This window comes from Caretta caretta, chromosome 16 (assembly GCF_965140235.1).
Source record: "Caretta caretta isolate rCarCar2 chromosome 16, rCarCar1.hap1, whole genome shotgun sequence".
NCBI classification, from domain to species: Eukaryota; Metazoa; Chordata; order Testudines; family Cheloniidae; genus Caretta; species Caretta caretta.
This window is the reverse complement of record NC_134221.1, coordinates 22,071,153-22,090,661: the sequence shown is the minus strand read 5'-3', so window position 1 is coordinate 22,090,661 and position 19,509 is coordinate 22,071,153. Positions and strand designations below refer to the sequence as shown.

The window sequence follows — 19,509 nt, the reverse complement described above, 5'->3', positions numbered from 1 at the left end:
AGAATGAACAGAACAGGGCAATTTTGAATGATCCATCCCCTGTTGTCCAGACCCAGCCTCTGGCAGTCAAAAGTTTAGGGACACCCAAAACATGAGGTTGGATCCCTGACCACCTTGCTATTAGCCATTGATGGACCTGTCCTCCAGGAATTTATCTGTGAAGAAATGTGTGTGAAGAAATACTTCCTTATGTTTGTTTGAAACCTGCTGCCTGTGAATTTCATCGGGTGACCCCTGGTTCTTGTATTATGTGAAGGGGTAAATAACACTTCCCTGTTCACTTTCCCCATCCCAGTCATGATTTTAGAGGCTGCTATCGTATTCCCCCCGAGTCGTCTCTTTTCTAAGCTGAACGGTCCCAGTTGTTTTAATCTCTCCTCATGTGGATATTTTCTGGTTTATTATCTGTCCCTTTCCTAATTGTTCCTAACATTCAGTTTGCTTTTTTGACTGCCGCTACACACTGAGCAGATGTTTTCAGATTGTTGAACAAAACTGAAAAGAAGTTTGAGCTATGCAGATGTATGAGACTGAGAATTGACATACACACAAAGCAATGTATTCTGCACCTTCTTGGCCCTTTGTAGCTGGTAGACTGGTAGCAAAAGCGCTTGGCTCGGCTCGGGCATGGCTAACCTGCCACATTTAAATATTGAAAAATGGGAACCGCAATAGCAGAACACACAAGCAGTTCATTTGATGCCAGATCTCCACTGGGGTTATAATGCAGGGATTTAGATGGCCCATCTAGTCTTGTATCCTTTGTCTCCTGCTGATGCTTTAGGCAAAGGCAACAAAACTCACCCCAATAATATCTCTAGACTGTATATGAAGGAAACATTATCTGATATGAGAATAATTTCAGGACTGACATTAACTCTGTTGTCACAAAGAATAGTCTGTTCCATCATTTCACTGCTGCTGGGTTTTTTTGTTTTTTTTGTTTTTTTGTTTTTGGTTTTTGCACTTTGTTAAAGAACTATAAACATGCATTTAAAAGAAAAAAATCAGAAGGAAAATGCAAACTGGACTTCACCGAGCTGGATTTAATGGTCCCCCAACAGTCTCCTGTTCTCTGGGGAGTTGAATGGGACATTTGTATATTAAGGATTTCACATTGATTCTTTCTTGTAAACTATAGAACCCTTTGCAAGCAACAGAGACTTGCACCCCTCAGGCATTATGGATGTCAATGGACGTTCTGGGTTCTGCATAAACCGAAGAATAGTCCTAGACGTACAGCCCAGAACACAGGGCACTTGGGGAACTTTTGTTGCCTTTTCAAGGACATCACATGAAATGACATTTTTGGCATACGTTAATCAACCGACTTTCTTCCTCTATCAGTGAAAAGACTTTTATTTATAAATTAAAAAAAAGCAAATGATGTATATAATATTTGAAAAAAAATGGTTCCGTTCACTGGAATGGGGAAAACGGCTCTAATAAATATCTAGGGCTGGCTGGAATATAATAATTCCATGTAGCTACAATTTTTGAGATTTCAAAATGTTGTTGTTTCAGTTCAGACCTTCTGAAATTTTTCAAGAGAGACAGACTCCAGAAAAGCCAGTAGTTGGAGCACTCAACTGGGATGTGGGAGACCCAGGGTTAAGTCTCCCACACCCCAGATGAGTGTCACGACCACTAGGCAATATGACTAATCTGGGCTCTCTTTCTCCCCCTCCCCACCACAGGAATTCCATCTTGGGCCTGGGAAACCTTCCCAAGGAAACTTTAGCCCAAACGGATAAATTTTTTTGAAACATTTCAGTTTCAATAAAACCGGCTTATTTAGAAGGAAAAAAGTTGTCAACTATTTTTTTGACCAGCTTTACACATTTCCCATCCTAATGTCACATTGACAAAGACCAAAATAAAAAGCCCACAGACTTGAAAGATGATTCATTTAACCACGTTACCTCAACTGCTTGTTTATGAATTTATCATCTGTTAGGCAATTGCCACAGACGGACTTTCAACTCTTATCCAAATGCCTGATCCAAAACCAGAGGTGGATCTTTCAGTTGATTTCAGTGGGCTTTCGATCAGACCTTTAATGCTATTTCTCTTCTGAGAAAAATTGTTCTTCTTAACCTCTGAGGATAGGACAAGAAGCAATGGGCTTAAATTGCAGCAAGGGGGGTTTAGGTTGGACATTAGGAAAAACTTCCTAACTGTCAGGGTGGTTAAGCACTGGAATAAATTGCCTACGGAGGTTGTGGAATCTCCATTGTTGGAGATTTTAAAGAGCAGGTTAGACAAATGCTTGTCAGGGATGGTCTAGATAATACTTATTCCTGCCATGAATGCAGGGGACTGGACTAGATGACCTCTTGAGGTCCTTTCCAGTCCTATGATTCTGCCTCTGAGTCTCTGACCCCAAGAAACCTATTGAGGTCACTACCTTGCCTGGCCCTTTTGCTTGGCTTTCTCAGGGCTGGAACTTTCTAAATCTCACTAAACTGTTTGGATCTAATAATTTGAAGTGTTTCCTGAGACTGACTCTCACCGGAGCCTGTGTGATAGTGTGCAGGATGGGTGACATCCGGGCCCGACTGGAGCCGTGGGCAACCCCCTGTGACTTCCATGGGGTCAGCATTTCACCGTGGTGGTGGTGGGGGGAAGATATTTTCCAAAACACTCTGCTTCATTCCCATTTATTTAAATGAGAGCAGAGTTGGGCCAACACCGAATGCTTTGGGAATCCCCTGCTCCCAGTAGGTGGTACAGCCTATTCTGAATGCCAGATGCATTTGCCCTACTCGATCCCCCGGGACAGGGCTCTCAAAGCCTCCAACATTCCACCTTCTCTAGCTTCTGGGCTCCTTCTCGGGTTCTTTGCAGTGAATGTGCTGAAAGGTGCTGGCTTGGCACCTGGGGGATAAAGGACTCGCCCCCAGAACAGGGGTGGCCCAGGTAGTACCATAAATGCTGCCCCTCACTGGCAGTGCACCTAACCCTGACCGGGGAGGAGAATTCATTCTCCGTGGCTCATCCCTGGCCTCTCAGCTGAGATGGCCAGTGTCCGTGGTGGACCTCTTCTCCTGGGGAGGGGGCTGAGATTTCTCGTGAATTCTTAACAGATGAATACACGTGGGGTTCTCTCATCTCTACTAATGGCTGTGGGACCCCAAAACAAATCTATCTCCTGGACCTTTGCTTTGGTTGGTTGGCTTAATGCAGCATGAACGGTTATTAGCTCAAGGATTTCTCTGACCCTGTTGCCCGTGGCGTCTGGGCACGCCTGTGGCACAGTGCTGAGTGATAAGGCCTATGTCAGCGGTGAGACAATGTGGGGGAGGGAATATCTTTCATTGGACCAACTTCTGTAGGGGAGAGAGACAAGCCTTCGAGCTACACAGAGTTCTTCTTCAGGTCTGGCCTGGGTAAGCTCTCAGGCTTGTCTCTCTCCCCCACAGAAGTTGGCCCAATAAAAGGTATTGCACCTCTCCCCACCTTGTCCTGGGACTGTCACGGTGACAATAACGCTGCACACAGCTAGGTAAGTGGTGTTCACTCCAGTCCGTGTGCAGCTGGCCTGTATTTAGAGCCATCCCTTCGCAACAATCCAGGGAGGCAGTAAGACACTGACCAGGAGTCAAGAGCCATGCCGCTAACCTCCTGTGTGCAAGTCAGCTGGCCTCTCTGGGCATCGCTTTCCGCTCCCACCCTTCCTCTGGTTTGTTTAGAGCACGAGCTCTCTGAGGGAAGGACTGTCTCTGAGCCTGTGTCTGTGTGGCGTGCCCCACTGATGCTGGTGGGGCGTCATACAGATGAATGACAATCACGGTGCGGCAGCCTGTCTTAGTTCTCACCCTTTCTCTCTGTGTTTGTTTTTTTTTTCCAGTCGATTTGGTACAAAGTGTGCCCGCTGCGGCAGGCAGATCTATGCCAGCGACTGGGTAAGGAGAGCCCGCGGCAATGCCTACCATCTTGCCTGCTTTGCCTGCTTCTCCTGTAAAAGGCAGCTGTCTACTGGCGAGGAGTTTGGCCTGGTGGAAGAGAAAGTGCTGTGCCGGATTCACTATGACACAATGATAGAGAACCTCAAGCGAGCAGCTGAAAATGGTATGCAGACCCTCCGGGATACCCGCTGGCACTGCTCTCTCCTGAGAATGTCACCCTCCATGTTAGTAGAATGGCCGAATAAGCGGATTTTCCCCGCCTTCCCCTCCTGTTCCTTTACTAGGTAACTAAGCCATGGTGCTAGCCCATCTCTGTGTGCATTGATGCTAGGGCCAGTTCAAACAGCCCACTGCTGGACCCCCTGGGAGCGGGGGGTGCTGCTGGACCCCCTGGCTTGAAGTGGTTTCCCTCATATACAGGCTTTGCAGTTTGGTTCATTGGCTCTCAGCACCCCCACTATACAAATTGTTCCAGCAACCCTGGCTGGATGAGGCTTACCTAGAAAGCTGGGCAGTCCAGATGGCAGCAAACACCAACCTCATCATCCCTGGTGGGCAAGTTCTCTGTGGGCAAAATTCCACCCTCAGATGCGTCCGGAATGGACGGGGGCCTGTGTGTGCCCCAGGGCAGAGTTTGAGCCTTTGCTTTAGAGCCCTGGTGTTTTCCAGATTCTGCAGAGACGTGCCCACAGTCTCCACAGGGTTAAACCTCCCACTGGGGTAGCATGGCCAATTTAACCTATTTGTTTCCCACTAGCCTTGCTAGTCTCTGTACCCCCGGCAGCGCTGAGCTCCATGCAGCTGCTGCTGCTCTGGGTGAGAAGTGGCCGCCCCTTGCGAACAGCCGCCCCATGCTCTCTGCTGCCTCTTCTCCTGCCTTGGAGCCTCCCACTGCTGCCGCTTTTCCCAACTGCCCTGGGGCTCTATCTGTGTGTAGGTGACATGTCTAGGTGCCACCCGGGAGCAAAACAAGCCCTTTGTTCTCCTCCTCCCTGGCCTTCCAATAGGAGGCCCGAGGCAGACGTTTCCCTAGGCTACCAGGAGCCCAGCAGGATCCAAAGTGGTGACTGAGGTCCTGGAAGAGCCTTGAGGGGCCTAATCTGGCAAAGATTTCGTGGTAGCACTAGGCAGGGGGGCGGGGTGGTGCTGTCATTCTCTCAGCTCTGCTGCCCCCAAACGCACGGGAGGGCCTGGGCGCCGAGAGTTCTCTCTCAAGGAAATGGAGGCCCCACTCTTGGCTTTGATTGGATGCGTTGTTGCTTGGGTTTGCTGGTCTCCCGTTGTAGCACGCGGGGCAGGAAGCAGTAGGGATTTTGAGTCGGTGAGTCATAAATCTAGAAGATGGGAAACCTGGCAGTCAGACCAAACATTCCCCTCATTTTCCACTGGCCCTGCCCTCCCACGGATCCTGCCACTTCCCAGTTGTGCTGGACTGCGCGCTGACCTTCCCCTTACTGTAAGCACAATTGGAGAGCGAGACAGCAAGGATCTGGTTTCTCAATCAAGTCCCACACCTCTCAGGGAGCAGCAGAGGTCAAATGCAAAACGGAGCAGCTCCCTTCCCCTTGAACTAATTCCAGCTCCCTCTTCCTGAGTGGCAACATTCAAATGGACACAGAAAGAACCCAACTGGCTGAGCTAATCGAACACAGGGCAGTGCGGGGCTGGACTGCACTCAGGGCTGGAGAGTGCTGGTGTTTATATTTTATACCAATAAAATACAGTAAGAACTGGCTGCTGGAAATGAACAAGGCAGCTGGACTGTGAGATGCCGGGGGCTGGGGTGGAAGAGGCTCTCGTGGGAATGGCGAAGTTCGGCATGGATGATGTGGAGGAGCTGGCCATGTGGGGAGTCAAATGAAAGGCCCAAGGGTTGAAAAGTTGGATTGTTTGAGCACTGTCCCTAGGTCTCGTGCATTACGCACAGCTGGTCGGTGGGTGACTTGGGATGTTTGGAGTCTGATGACATTCAGCTTTAGGATTTGGGTCCCTTGAAGTCAGCAAGTCTTGTGAGACGCTGCATTGTAACTGTGCCATGGGGCGAGCTGCTGAGGTGGCATATCCTGGGTTTTAAGCTTCATTGTGACTGTGTCATGGGCGTGAGCCGAGTGTCAGGTCAGGGACACCGTCTGTGTCCCTGAACCTGTAGCAATTTCACAGGTTATTGCCAGTAAACCTGGTGTTGATTGAGCCATCTAAACTGCTTTCGCGCCAAAGTTTTTGGTGAAGGCTCTAGAACGCTTTGGAGAGGACGCAAGCTCACAACGCCAGAGATAGCCTAGCACTGTCCTGCTTTTTTCCTCAGCTTCTCAACTCAGTAAGAGATGATGCACTGTTCCTTGGCCGGGCATTTCGGAGTGGGAGGGGCCGAGCTGTGCTTTGTTAGTGCCCAGCTGACAGACATGTACGATTACGTGTGCAAAAAACCAGTCTCAGACATTCTGTATCTATGTGGCATATTGAGGGTTAGGCGATAACGCAGCTATGTGAGAAAATACGGGCATATAATAGTTAGCATTTATACAGTGAGACAAAGAACACCGTCCCTCTCGGGTGGCTGGGGAGAATTGCCCACAGCATTGTCTTCAGGTGGTGCTGCACATTGCAGTTATCACAAATAAGCCAGTAGTATTCTCACAGCCAGAAGCCATGTGTAACGCAATGGTCTGGATGCAGAAAGGCCGGTGGAAATGCTCTGGGAAAGCTAGCTAGATGTGAGGCCCATAACGTGAGCATCACAGTGTCCCTGGCCAATAGAATGGGTGGAGGTGAACGAGTGCTTATGCCATTACAGGGGATTTATCATTAGTCAAGACGAAGACGGCAGGGGTCAGTGGCAGCATCTCTACCAGGGCCCTAGTGCCCGCAGGGAGCCCTGGCCAATCCCAGCAACTGCCTCTCCTGATGCTGAATCTGGGACTGTCCTCTCCTCTTGCCCCAGCATGAGAGCCGAGTGTCTGTCCCTGCAAACTGCGGCGTGGCCTGGTGCCTGCTGAATGTTTGCTTTTGTTATTTGATTGCTTGAGTGGAGTGAGGTGTAGATGCCTGCAGAGTCATTGTGCTGCCAGTGAAATTGTTACTGGAGAAGACCTACCACCTGTGAAGGTGGCCTTCTGAAAGGGGAGAAGGAACGGTCCCAGGAATCAGCAGGGTGCAGGAATTGCTTTGTGATCTAAATGCTCATTTGAAGCTAAACCCCTGTCATGAGGCTGACAGAACATTATTCCCATACGAATGGCTCAGAGGAGGTGCTGTCGGGTGCAGGGAGTCACATGAAGGTTTTCGAAACCCTGCTTGCACCCTTCCAGGGTGCCACTGGACACAGACAGGTTGTGATAAAAGCAGGCTGTGAAAGCAGGTTGGTCAGTCTCACAGGGCACAGCAGCAGGCCTGTGGCCGGTGCTTGCAGAGTGTCTGACTCTGAACTGAGACGCCTTGAGAGCACTTCTGTTTCGCCTTCTGGCGAGCAATGGCCAGACCCCAGCTGTGTAAATGGCGCAGCCCCTTGACTTCAGTGGGACTGACTCCGCAGAGGATCTGGCCCCATGTATCTTATCTGTCGAGTTCTGTGTGGCTCAGTCTGGTAGGTCTCCTCCAGCCCTGGCTGCTATCTCTGTACTGAGACGGAAAGAGACGCACTTGGGTCTTTCTGCAAAGGTAAAGGTTTAATAGACCCTTTTGGGAGGAACGCTTCCCATGGTACAGTGCAGGTGGGTGAGTCGGGAATCATGGCCTACCCTTGCTCCTGTTTCCACACGTGGCCTCATGCAGCTGGCCTGTTTTTCTGAGGGATGGTGTTGGAGTTCTTGCCTGCTTATCAAAGCAGATTCATTTAGCTCAATTACGTGATTCAAACTGCATTGTGCTACAGTGGTTTTCAATGAAGCTTAATTTTCTCCTAGGGTGACAATTTCTCCTGGCCTGGGCAGAACCTTGGGGCCTCCCTAGTGCTGCAGAAACTAAGGCTATTCTGTGGGCTGCAGTTAGGCAGGAGACCAAAGGGCTAATGCTAACAAAGAGACTGTGTGGGAGAGCTGTGTGCAAGGATCGTTACTAGACTGGACTAGGAGTGATCAGGAGAGCTCACAGGGTGCTTGTTTCTTGCCTAGATCATGGACTCTCATATCTTTCCACCAAACTCTTGGAGCACAGAAGAGGCTGAGGAGAAAGGGGGAGGAGGGAAGAGAAGTTTAAATAAGAGAATTGCACATGGGAGAGCTAGTCTTGTCCCCAGTGCCTTCCCCTGCCATTTATTACCCTCTAATTAACATCAGAGCTCTCTGCAGATGAAAGCACTGCCGAAGTGCTAAGTACTGTTCTTATTTTTGTTTGCTGGGGAGGCCGGTGTGTGTTTAACTCGGGCGGATGCGCTGTTGAGAGATGTGAATGTGGTGCACCATCCTCGGCTGCATGTGGAAACGATTACCCAGAATGACATGAAAACAATCAGAGTGTGTTTACAAGGTTTAAGCAACGAGATGAAAACAAAATGTCAAATCCGCCTGGGAGGGTCCTGACTCTGGGATGCTTGTTTGCGGGACGTCAGTCCACATGGCAGACCGATGCCTGGGGTACGGTGCTGCTCTTAACAATGCGGGTGTGTTGCTGTGTCTGTTAGGATTAGCTCTTGGTGGGAAGGGGACTGCAGGGGAAGATGCCATGGGGATATTGAATGTTGTGATCCACAGCCGGTATGAATGGGTTGGCTCTCTGGCTAGTGTAAATGGCCATTACTCTGTTGGAGTGGTTGGAGCTTCCCCAGTTTACACCAATTGAGATGCTGTCTCTCTCCTGCCGGTGAGGCACAGGGTGGTTGCTCCCAAAGGGAGATCACACCAGCCATGCAGGGCAAGCAGCAGGAGGAAGCCCAGTGGCAGCTGGGCGGAGCGGCTATGCCGCATGATTCTGCAGCTTAAAGCCAGTGTTTCCTGCACTGGAACCAAACAAGGAAACCCTGAGGAGAGGATGGGAAAGGTGTGGAGAGGAGCAACGTCTGGAGAATTGCAGAGGGCCACACATTTCCCCCACTCCAGTAATTACAAAGCAATTTCTTCTGCACATGAGGTTTTATGTATAAGAAAAATAAACAGATGTTGCTGAAGCCTGAATCCCATTCATCATCCTATAGGAACAAGTCAAACTGGCTGAGAAAGCCCTTCAGTGTGGGCCAAGACAATCACAGCCTGGTGCAGCCTACAAAGCAAACCACTCCTGGTGCAGGGAAGGGGGAGCTGCTGAACCTCGCTTCAGGCACCCACCCAGTCTGAGCACGGCCAGCCCTAGTGTGCCTGAGGACCCTGGAGGGAGCACTGCACTCAGGAATCACTTCGTAGAAGCAGGTCTTATAGTGGGTGCCGTTTCCAGGACTTTGTGGAAGATGAAGGTTCTAATATTCCCTAGGGGCCTGACGTGACCTCATGCCCTAGGCCCACTCCCTAAAGCTCTTTGTGTCCGGGTGGGCCCTGGCAAGGCACGGCCTGGTTCTGTATTTCAGACGCAAACTGATTCTGGCTGAACGTGCATGAATCAAACGCACAATATCCTTTTCCTCTCCTGTTTTCCTCATTGCAGTGGTTTAGCTGCATATGTCCTGGGAAATACCCCACAGAAAAGCACCCCACAATGGCCGGGGAGGGCAGGGAACCCAGATGACCAACACCACAGGTCTTATTCACTGCTCACTGTAGGAGTCCTAGATCCAGACTTTAGAACTGAGGGGTTTACATTCTTCGCATGGGAGGAGGATTTGGGGCGCAGAAGTAGCTGGAAAGACCCACCCACAAACTACTTACATGGCAGAAATAGTCTTTTAGCCATGGAAACGACTAGTTTTAGTCAGAGAGCTAGTGCAGGGCAGGGGCAATGGATGGTGCGATTCCTGCGTGCTGGCAGCGTGAATGTCCTCCACTCCCACCCCACTTTACACTTCAGTGGGACTTGAGTGGTGTGTAAGTTTTTTGCTGGGGAATTTCACCCTGAGACCCCCAAACAGGGACTCCTCTGCTGTGTAGCTGGGGACTTGGCTATCTGTCAGTAAAGCCACATCTCCTTCACGAGACACGCCCCAAGTGTTTCTCCGCACTTGCTTAACTCATTACAATGTTCAGGTTTCCAGGAGAGCTAACAAAGAGGACTTTTCCGACCCCAATTTTTTTTCTCCCCACTGAGCCTTCTTGTTGTGGTGGGTCCCACCTTAATCAGCAGAGCAGAACTACCAAAGAGATTCCAAAGGACTTTGCAAACTGAAAAGTTACAGTAGATGCTGCCCGTGGATTGCAGTGGGGTAATGATTATACCTGAAGCAACAGCCAGGAGCACTAGAACCTGCTCACTGACGGAGGGGATGTTGCCCAGGATTCAGGGTTTATCCTTCTGAAAGTGCCATGAGACCTTTATCCTCCCGCTGGACAGTCAGCAAAGAGGAGCGGCATGGCCCTTGCTGGAGTGTCTCAGCTGAAGGACAGCAGCTGTAGCCGGGCAGCACTTCTCCAGTACGGCACTGCAGGGTCACCACTGGGCAAGCGTCTGGGGCTTGGTTCTGACTTTGAGCCACCCATAGTTAGTGCCAGCACCTGGGCCAGGCTGGCACAGGAGCTATAGGTACCGCAAGGAAGCAAAACATCCAGGGCCAGGCTAATCCCGAATGACTTCCATGTGGCCTGGATTCGGTGCTCAGAGTCAAGAGCTTCGGAATGTAGAGACCTGCTTCTGCTGTGCCTACCGATACCGGCTGGTATGGTATCTAAATGCTTGTCCTTGTTACTGTGCCCCCTTCCTCCCAGTTACCTGATACACCTACTTGTGCTGCGTCTTAATCAGACTGGGATCTCTTTAGGGCAGGGACTGCTTTTTATATTGTTTGTACAGCGCCTAGCACAACAGATCCTGATTGGGGTTCTTAGGCACTAGCCTTAAATAAATCAGAACTGTTCCTGGGGCTGGAGGAGACGGTGCAAAGACACCTGCTGGTGCCAAGTTGAGATCATCAGTGCTAAGTGGTGTCGCTCTGTTGGGAACTTGCCAGCCCATACAAAGCTGGTGCAGGGGTTATTCAAACTATTTAGTGCCAACATTAATGTTGCAGGCTGACTACGTGACGGGACATGACAGAGGTATATAAAATCATGGGTAGTATGGAGAAAGTGAACAAGGAAGTGTTATTTACCTCTGCACTTAACACAAGAACCAGGTGGTCACCTGATAAAATTAATAGGCAGCAGGTTTCAAACAAACATAAGGAAGTATTTCTTCACATGATGCACAACCTGTGGAACTCATTGCCAGGGGTTGTTTTGAAGGCCAAAAATATAACCGGGTTCAAAAAGGAACTAGGTAAGTTCATGGAGGATAGATCTATCAATGGCTATTAGCCTAGATGGACAGGGACACAACCCCATGCTCTGGGTGTCCTTAAGACTCTGACTGCCAGATGCTGGGACCGGATAACAGGGGATTATTGCCCTGTTCTGTTCATTTCCTCTGGGGCACCTGGCATTGGCCACTGTGGGAAGACAGGATCCTGGTCTAGATGGACCATTGGTCTGACTCAGAATGTCCGCTCTTACATTAGGGGACTGAGGTTCAGTTCCCTGCTCCTCCACAGATTGCGTGTGACCTTGGGCAAGTAACTTCGTGTCTCTGTGCCCTCCATCCCCCTCTGTACGGTGGGGATAACAGCCCTGGCAGGTTGTTGGGAGGATAAATCTTGTGAGGTGCTTGGCAATAGGGGCCACGTTTCAGAGAGATGTTAATCAAGGAGGAGAGGACCTGCCTTGCTAACGTCCCTGGCAGGATGCTGCTTCGAGACCTGTTTGAACCACAGAACTTCATATTCCTCAAAAGGAAACACTCGGCACCTGCTGGAAGGGAAATGTCTCCCCCTGGCTGTAGATTGCAGCTGGTGCTTGTGCTAATTGCCAGCCACGATCAGTAGCTAACGCAGGACTCAGCTTTGCAAGCGCATGATTTCTGCACATGTTAAACACCCGGGGGTGGGGGAATCCTGTCCCCTTGTGAGGCCTTGCAGGGGAGCCAAAACCCAGGGTGGGGGACGTGGGAGCAGGCAGGAAGTGCACAGCCCTGGTATGCCAGGGAACCCAGCTCTGCGGGGGCTTCCGGCGCGAGGCTGGGCAACAGGGTTTGTGTTGCTTGGGGCAGATCTAGAGGTGCAGTGACTGCTCCAGCCCTGATTCTTTCTCTTTCCCACGCTCCTCCTGAATTCCCCAGCTTGGGCTGTGCATCGAGGTCAGGGCCTGATCCTGCAGTCGGGCCAAGCTCCTATGCTCTGCAATGGGAGCTGACTTGAATAATGGGGCACTGCGTCAGGTCCCGGGGAGTTGAATCACTTTGCATGACCTAAAATAACTAGTAGCCCAAATCCCGTCAACCCAGAACTCTCCCTTACTGGGCAAGCTCCTGTTTTCAGTGACCTCCCCAGACAGTCATATGGGGAGGGGGTTAATTCTGCTCCGGCTGTATGAGAAAATCCCCTTCTCTTAGACGACTGGTTCTGGGTTCCTGTAAGTGGGCTCTAACTGGCATTCCACCATATACAGCAACCGCATGTGCAAACAGACTGAGCCACAAACCATAGAGATGTGTGCTCAGAACTGTCCTCTCTCCCTGCAGGCAATGGGATCACACTAGAAGGAGCGGTCCCGTCTGAGCAAGACAGCCAACCCAAACCAGCAAAGAGAGCGCGGACATCCTTCACCGCGGAGCAGCTGCAGGTAAAGTGGCCTTGGCGTGGGGTTCTGCCTGGAGTAGGGTTACGTTGCTGGATGAGTCCAGGTGACTGTTCTCCCTGTGTCCATCTGCCCTAGGTCATGCAGGCCCAGTTTGCTCAGGATAACAACCCAGATGCACAGACCCTTCAGAAATTGGCAGATATGACAGGACTTAGTAGGAGAGTCATTCAGGTAAGGGTCGGGGGAGAAGCTCTGCTCTTCTGATGCTTTGCAGTGTTACTTAGTGCCATGCTGTACTGGGGATTTTGCCACATTGAGATTCATGGGAATCACTAGCCTAAATCTCCACAGTCGTCTTACGCATGGTAGGAGTGACCATCGCTGAGTCACTGCTAGGAACTGCCACGCTGGATTAGCTGGATCTAGCAAGTGCTGGCTCCAAGGTGCATGTGTTTGATTGCAGAGTCCGTTAATTGTACCAGCACTGTTCTTCTCTCCCCCCCCCCGCCCTCTCCCTTTTCCCACTCTTTCCTCCCCTTTCCCTTCTCTTCTTTTTTCTTTTCAAATTTGTATAATCAAAGAAGTCTAGCTCCAAGCCAGTGCAAATATATTAAAGGGGGGGGGAGCTGCTTTTAATACTGGCACCAACCACTTTACCTTGTCATTGAAAATCAGTCCAGACAACCAAGAACAAACACTCCTCAATACGAAGAAACTTTAGCTGTTCAGTGCATTTCATTGAATAGAATGATAGCAAGGAGCAGCCCAGGTGAAACATTGGAAAACATTAAGGGTGAGGTTTTCAAATGAACGTGGGAGGGACTTCAACAGCCATGAGGAAAATATGTAAGGAAATTGCAAAAGCCATCACAGTGAGGGTGCACTGTATATATTGTGCAGCAAGGCAGTGAAGGTAATAATGATAGAGAGTAAGATAGAAATGCTGCCCAGTGGGCAGAGCACAGGAGCTGGATTCTGTTCCTGGCTGTGATACTGGCCTGGTGGGTGACCTTGAGCAAGTCACTTCACTGCTATGTGCCTCAGTTTCCCCATCTGTAAAATGGGGATGATGGCATTGACGTCCTTTATAAAGCACTTTGAGATCTACGGATGAAAAGCTCTATATAACAGCTAAGTAGTAGCATTGCCTATGCAAGCAGTAAGTACGGTTCCTGTAGGAATCTCACCTTGAACATCCTGTCCCTCTTGTGCATTTATATTCTCAGCTTTAATGTTTTACTGACGTATTTTTGCATGTAAGAAAAACCTGAAAGTCTAAAACAAACCTGCGACTTTCATCCATGTTTGCCTGGCCAAAGGCAAATTTAAATATCTAGTAGGATGAAATCTAGCTCAAACCTCAGTTACAGGGCTCTTTAATAACCCCAAGACCAATAATAAGTTTCTATTGACCAAGTGGACTATACATTGGGCAATTGCATGTGCAGATTTTTTTTTCTAAAAAAGGACCTTTCATCAGGAAACAATTTGTCAAGCATAATCCTGTGTGAAACACTTATGTTTCCTTCTCTGTGATCCAATATCCACATTCTCCACCAAAGAGAGAGGGTTTCTCAGAGTCATGGAACATTTGTACTCTGACCTACCTCTGAAAAAAATTAAAAAGGAAGAAATAAAATTAATACTTTAGCACTTTTTAAAAAATGGCCATTCACGTGTATCTTACTGTAGCAGAAAAAGCAGGATTCAGCATCCTAACTACAGCCAGAGGTTACTGGGTGTTGTTTTAATCCAAGCAATGAGATACACACCTATTGGTTTCATTGGACCGGTCTGTACTGCCTGGCTGTACAGTATGAGTCTGTCTCCACTGCAGAGTTAACCCAGGCATTGCCCCAATGCCTCTTCCTCCCCCCCCACCCCCCCGCCCCGCATACACACACAAACCTTGAGTCTGAGTACAAACCTTGAGTCTGAGTGAGGCTTTCAGTCACAATGGTAACTCACTCGCTTTGCAGTGAAGCACTTAAGTATGATAGTCCTCCAAAGCCTTCCCACAATTCTCCCTGTGTGCCCAGAAAGACAAGAAGACAGGTTTCCCCCCGACTCACTGGGGAGGATTCATAGAGTGGCTCAGCTTGCTGCAGCACAAAGGACTCTGGGATGCGCCCCCAGAAGTTCTAGGGACACACACAGGTGAGTGCAGCGCCAGGGAGGCCGCTAAACTCAGGCAGGGCTAGGCTAACCTGGGAGCTCAGATGTTCGTGCCAATCGCCCACGTTCACTCTGCAGTGAAGAGACACACACAACGTCCTGTCTCAGCATGCACTGGACTCCGTGTGAAACCCGGGGTGGACCCTTGGCAAAGGGGAATGTCTTTTTATTTGATTGTTCCAAAGTCCTGGTCAGGAACATGGTAGGGGAACTTCCTAAGATGTTACAATATTGCTACCAAGTGCTTCCACTGAGCTTGGTTCTGAGCACCGAAAGACCAAGATAACAGTTGGTAGCTCTCCATTAAAAATGGGTAGATTTTAAGGCCGGAGGAGACCTTTTATGGTCCTCTAGTCTGACCTCCTGTATAACACAGGCCATGAAATTTCATCCAGTGATTCCAGCATCAAGCCCAACAGGTTCATCATTGCATTAAAGCTGGATTGTGTCATTTCATGAGCCAAGGCAAATTAATAGTAAAAATGCAGCCAAGGAGCCCTGACGCTCATGCTTCACGGCGTTGAAACTTCTGCTCTAACATATAAAATAAAGGCGGCGAGGTCAGCACAGCGTGGTGGTGGGAAGATTTCCCCATGCACAGAATTCTAAGGAAGCCCCAGGTCTGTTGTGGTCTCTGTGATCGATCAAATCTCAGTGCAGATCTCGCTTGACCCAAATGGTTTGGTTTCTGTTGGCGTTGCAGGTTTGGTTTCAAAACTGCAGAGCGCGCCATAAAAAGCACACACCTCAGCACACGGTGCCACCTTCTGGAGCCCCCCAGTCCCGGATCCCTTCGTCGCTTTCTGATGACATCCACTACTCTCCCTTTAGCAGCCCTGAGAGGGCCAGGATGGTAACCCTGCACGGATACATAGAGAGTAAGTGTCAACCACACCACGTGGTGTAGTGTACGTGGCGGGGGCAGAAAGGGAGATGGGCCCGCTGGGTAGGCTTGCCAGGTGTCCAGTTTTTGACCAGAACGCCCAGTTGAAAAGGGACCCTAGTGGCGCCAGTCAGCACCTCTGATCAGGCTGTTGCAAGTCTGGTTGGCGGTCCTGCGGATCTAAGACAGGCTAGTCCCTACATGTCCAGCCCCGGGCTGCGCCCCGGAAGTGGCCAGCAGGTCTGGCTCCTAGGCGGGGGGCAGGGTCCACAGGGCTCCACGTGCTGCCCCTGCCCCGAGCACCGGCTCTGCACTCCCATTGGCCGGGAACCATGGCCAATGGGAGCTGGGGGCGGTGCCTGCAGGTGAGAGCAGCACGCGGAGCCTCCTGCCACCCCCCCCACACCTCCACATCCCCCTAGGAGCCGGACCTGGCTTAGCCCTGCTGCGCCACTGACTGGGAGCCGCCCAAGGTAAGCCTGTGTCCCAACCCTGAGTCCTGCCCCCAACCCGGTGCTCCCTCCTGCACCCCAAACCCCTCATCCCCAGCCTCACACCCCAGAGCCTGCATCCCCAGCTTGAGCCTGCACTCCCCCACACACCCCAGCCTGGAGCTTCCTCCCGCACTCCAAACCCCTCAGCCACAGCGTGGAGCACCCTCCTGCACCCCAAGCCCCTCATCTCTGGCTCCACACCAGAGCCCGCACCCCCAGCCGGAGCCCTCACCCTGTCCTGCATCCCAACCCCCTGCCTCAGCCCGGAGCCCCCTCTTGCACCCTGAACTCCCCATTTCTGGCCCCCAGTTAGAGACCTCACCACCTCCCCAACCCCTTGGGCCAGCCCAGTGAAAAGTGAGTGAGTGAGGGGGAATGGAGTGAGTGGGGGTGGGGCCTCGGAGGAGGGGTGGGGCAAGGGTTCGGTTTTGGTCAAGTAGAAAGTTGGCAACCCTGCTACTGGGGAAAGTAAGGGCTTTGTAGCAAGAGAAGGTCTGTTCAAAGAAGTTAATGGTGCCATTGCATAGATATCCGCCATCAAGAACTTCCTTGTGAACGTACAGTGCACAAATGGTGCAGATACTCTTCTTTGCAGGGTCTGACGTCTTATTAATTGTGGACCATGGTCAGGGGAGCGCCTGATTCCCTATAGAGAAAAGGCCCCTGGAAAAACTCTCTGACCTTTGGAGCTTTCTGAAGGGTCTATTCAGCTGAGCAGACCAAAGAGCTTAATGCCAGCTGTGGTGGAGAGAATCAGAGAGGTGGAGAAGGGAATGGATAAAGGAGAAGTCCTAGTTATGGTCTTTCAATAGGATCAGTCATCCTCAGCTGAGGTCATTGTATTGGCTTCACGTTGTTGGTCATTATTCCTCCTTCCATTTTCCTTGTAAATTGCGGACGATGGCTAATGACCCTGTAGTTATTACTTAATTTGGAGATGGAGTGGTCTTGTTCCCATGAATGGGATCAGAAGTTTTCTTCCTATCCTTCTAAGTGCTGATTAATCATTTGTGAATGGTGGGTCCCAGAACACCCACTTCGTTAATGGGCTGCTAACGTGGGTACAATGACTACCCTGGATCATTTTGCTTTTAAGAAAATCTGAAGGTTTTCTCCCCTCTCTTTTGATCCATATGCACCTTGATAGAAGCTAATTTTTGTTAAGCATCAGTATGCTGGAAACAAAGCAAGGATGTCCAAGTTACTCTTCCTGGACTTTCCTCCTACTACTCAGTCCGGATCAATGTCTTGCTCAGTATCCTGGCTGCCTAGCCTAGAGGGTGTGTGTGTGTTATTTATAGCATAATGGCAACTAATTTAGTTCTGGCACAAAGAATAATTGATTGAAGGTCACAGAGGCTGAAGCCCTCTTCTCATTCACAGGTCAGGTACAGTGTGGGCAAGTGCACTGTAGACTTCCCTACACTGCTCCACCAGTGCACCTCAAAGCAGACATGGAAGGACCACTATCTAATAGGGGTGAGAAGGTAAATGTAGTCCCTGTTCCAGGCGTGGAGTCCAAGCATTAATTGTAGTAAAGTTGTGTATAATATAATTGCCACAGCCTCGTGCTGCCTGTTGTCAGATGAAAGCTATTTCCTGGTGCCACCAACATCCCTCCTTCATCCAAATATCTCCCCAGCTGCTATCAGCTCATCCCTACTGTCCCCATGGCTGGTGACCCTTGATTTACTCACCAACCACTGACAAAATGTCCTTTGTCTGTATGTCTTTCAGCCCCTGGTGTTCTTGTGATGTGTTGGGCTGTTGCACTTAGACTTATTGAAGTATTTTGATTCGTCCTGCCTGATCCACCATCACCCATTTGTTTGGTCTCTTCCCTTTCCGTGTAGTAATGAGCATTTTCTCATGCTTCATTACCCAGCTTTCCATGTGGTTTGTGGTGAATGGGCATTCACATTAACTCTGAGTAGAGAAGGCCTTTGCCATCCACGACCTTTCAGTTTTCCATGAGTTAACATGAAAGAGAAATGCTCCTGGAGACTCTCTGGCATCACTAAAAAAAACCCCTCCAACCCTAAATACTAGGCTACTGTGTCTCGAAACAATAACAGAAAACTAGTGGATATGAACCAGTGTGGTTCAACTGAACACTGACCATGTCCGGTGTGTGGCTTACTGTTCAAATAAACATTTTACCTCGTGCCAAGACTTTCAAAAATGCGTCTAAAATTAGGCTCCTAAGCTTTATTTAGGCAATTCAATGGTGGGTTGATTTTCAAAAGCCTGAGGTGTTCAGCTCCCATTGGTTTCAGCTTTCAGCACCCATTTCTGAAGACATTGAGCTCTGTCCTTTCTAAGCATTCAGTATTTTGTTTGGCAGCCCTGGATTATCAAACTCTTTGATAAACAGTTCTGATGGCCTTACACACGCAAACCCTACTCGTACAGGTCATGCAACTGGTTTCAATTAAACGACTTGCCACTTAAACTACTTGCTTAAGAAATGTCTCAGGATCAGATGCTGAGGGTACAGGGCTGTCCCAAATGCTACTCACCGTTTTAAAACAGTCACTCTGAAGTGATGTAGCCCCGTTGGTCCCAGGATATTAGAAAGACCAGGTGGGTGAGGTAATATTTTTTTAGTTGGTTCAATAAAAGCTATTACCTCCCCCACCGTGTCACCTCCCCCACCGTGTCACTTTAAAGTGGTGTCTTTTTCCAAACATGTGATTTGTAATAGGATTCAACTGATAATTAGAAATGAGGGAGGACCCTACACAAATAAACCTAGGGCCCTGTTTCCATTTGCAGTGAAGAGAAGCATGTGTGCGCTCACTCAGATTGTACTGTTGGGCCAGGCTGCTCTGTTATTGTGAGTAGATAGACTAAAAACAAATTGGTTAAAGTCTTGATCTTATTCTTCAAAAATAAAACAGGTTTCAGAGGAACAGCCGTGTTAGTCTGTATTCGCAAAAAGAAAAGGAGTACTTGTGGCACCTTAGAGACTAACCAATTTATTTGAGCATGAGCTTTCGTGAGCTACAGCTCACTTCATCAGATGATAAAACAAAACACCTCAGTGACTGGCTGTATGAGAGGCTACCATAGAGCAAACAAAATAACTGCTGACATGAAGTTTGCATAAGGTGTACTATGATTGAAAAGCTAAAGATCTGCCCTTGGTGTAAAGCTCATTTTAAATGAAGGCTGCTATTAACATATTCCCATAATCTCCTGTTCCTAACTACTGATCTACACAAGACAACTCTTCTTTCAGGAAGTGGCTTTATTCTGTAGAAAGGGTCACTAAAGCTTAAGTTCAAACCATGTTTTTAGTTTTTAAAAAAGGTTGGTTGATGGGGGGAAAATCCTTGATTGCATGAGCCTCTGGTTTCCAG

General features: G+C 49.4%; 1 protein-coding gene across 5 annotated transcripts in view; it reads left to right on the top strand.

Moving 5' to 3' along the window:
- Positions 1-19,509, top strand: part of LHX6 (LIM homeobox 6) — a 44,457-nt gene that overhangs the window by 20,681 nt on the left and 4,267 nt on the right. For 2 of the 5 annotated variants that reach the window (XM_048822752.2, XM_048822755.2), the window contains exons 5-9: positions 3,851-4,071; positions 12,537-12,637; positions 12,731-12,826; positions 15,474-15,648; positions 17,531-17,626. In XM_048822752.2, the coding sequence (XP_048678709.1) occupies positions 3,851-4,071; positions 12,537-12,637; positions 12,731-12,826; positions 15,474-15,648; positions 17,531-17,626 (689 nt within the window). Of the gene's footprint in view, positions 1-3,850; positions 4,072-12,536; positions 12,638-12,730; positions 12,827-15,473; positions 15,649-17,530; positions 17,692-19,509 lie in introns of those variants that run through there. The other 3 variants (XM_048822754.2, XM_048822753.2, XM_048822756.2) reach the window with 3 other exon arrangements.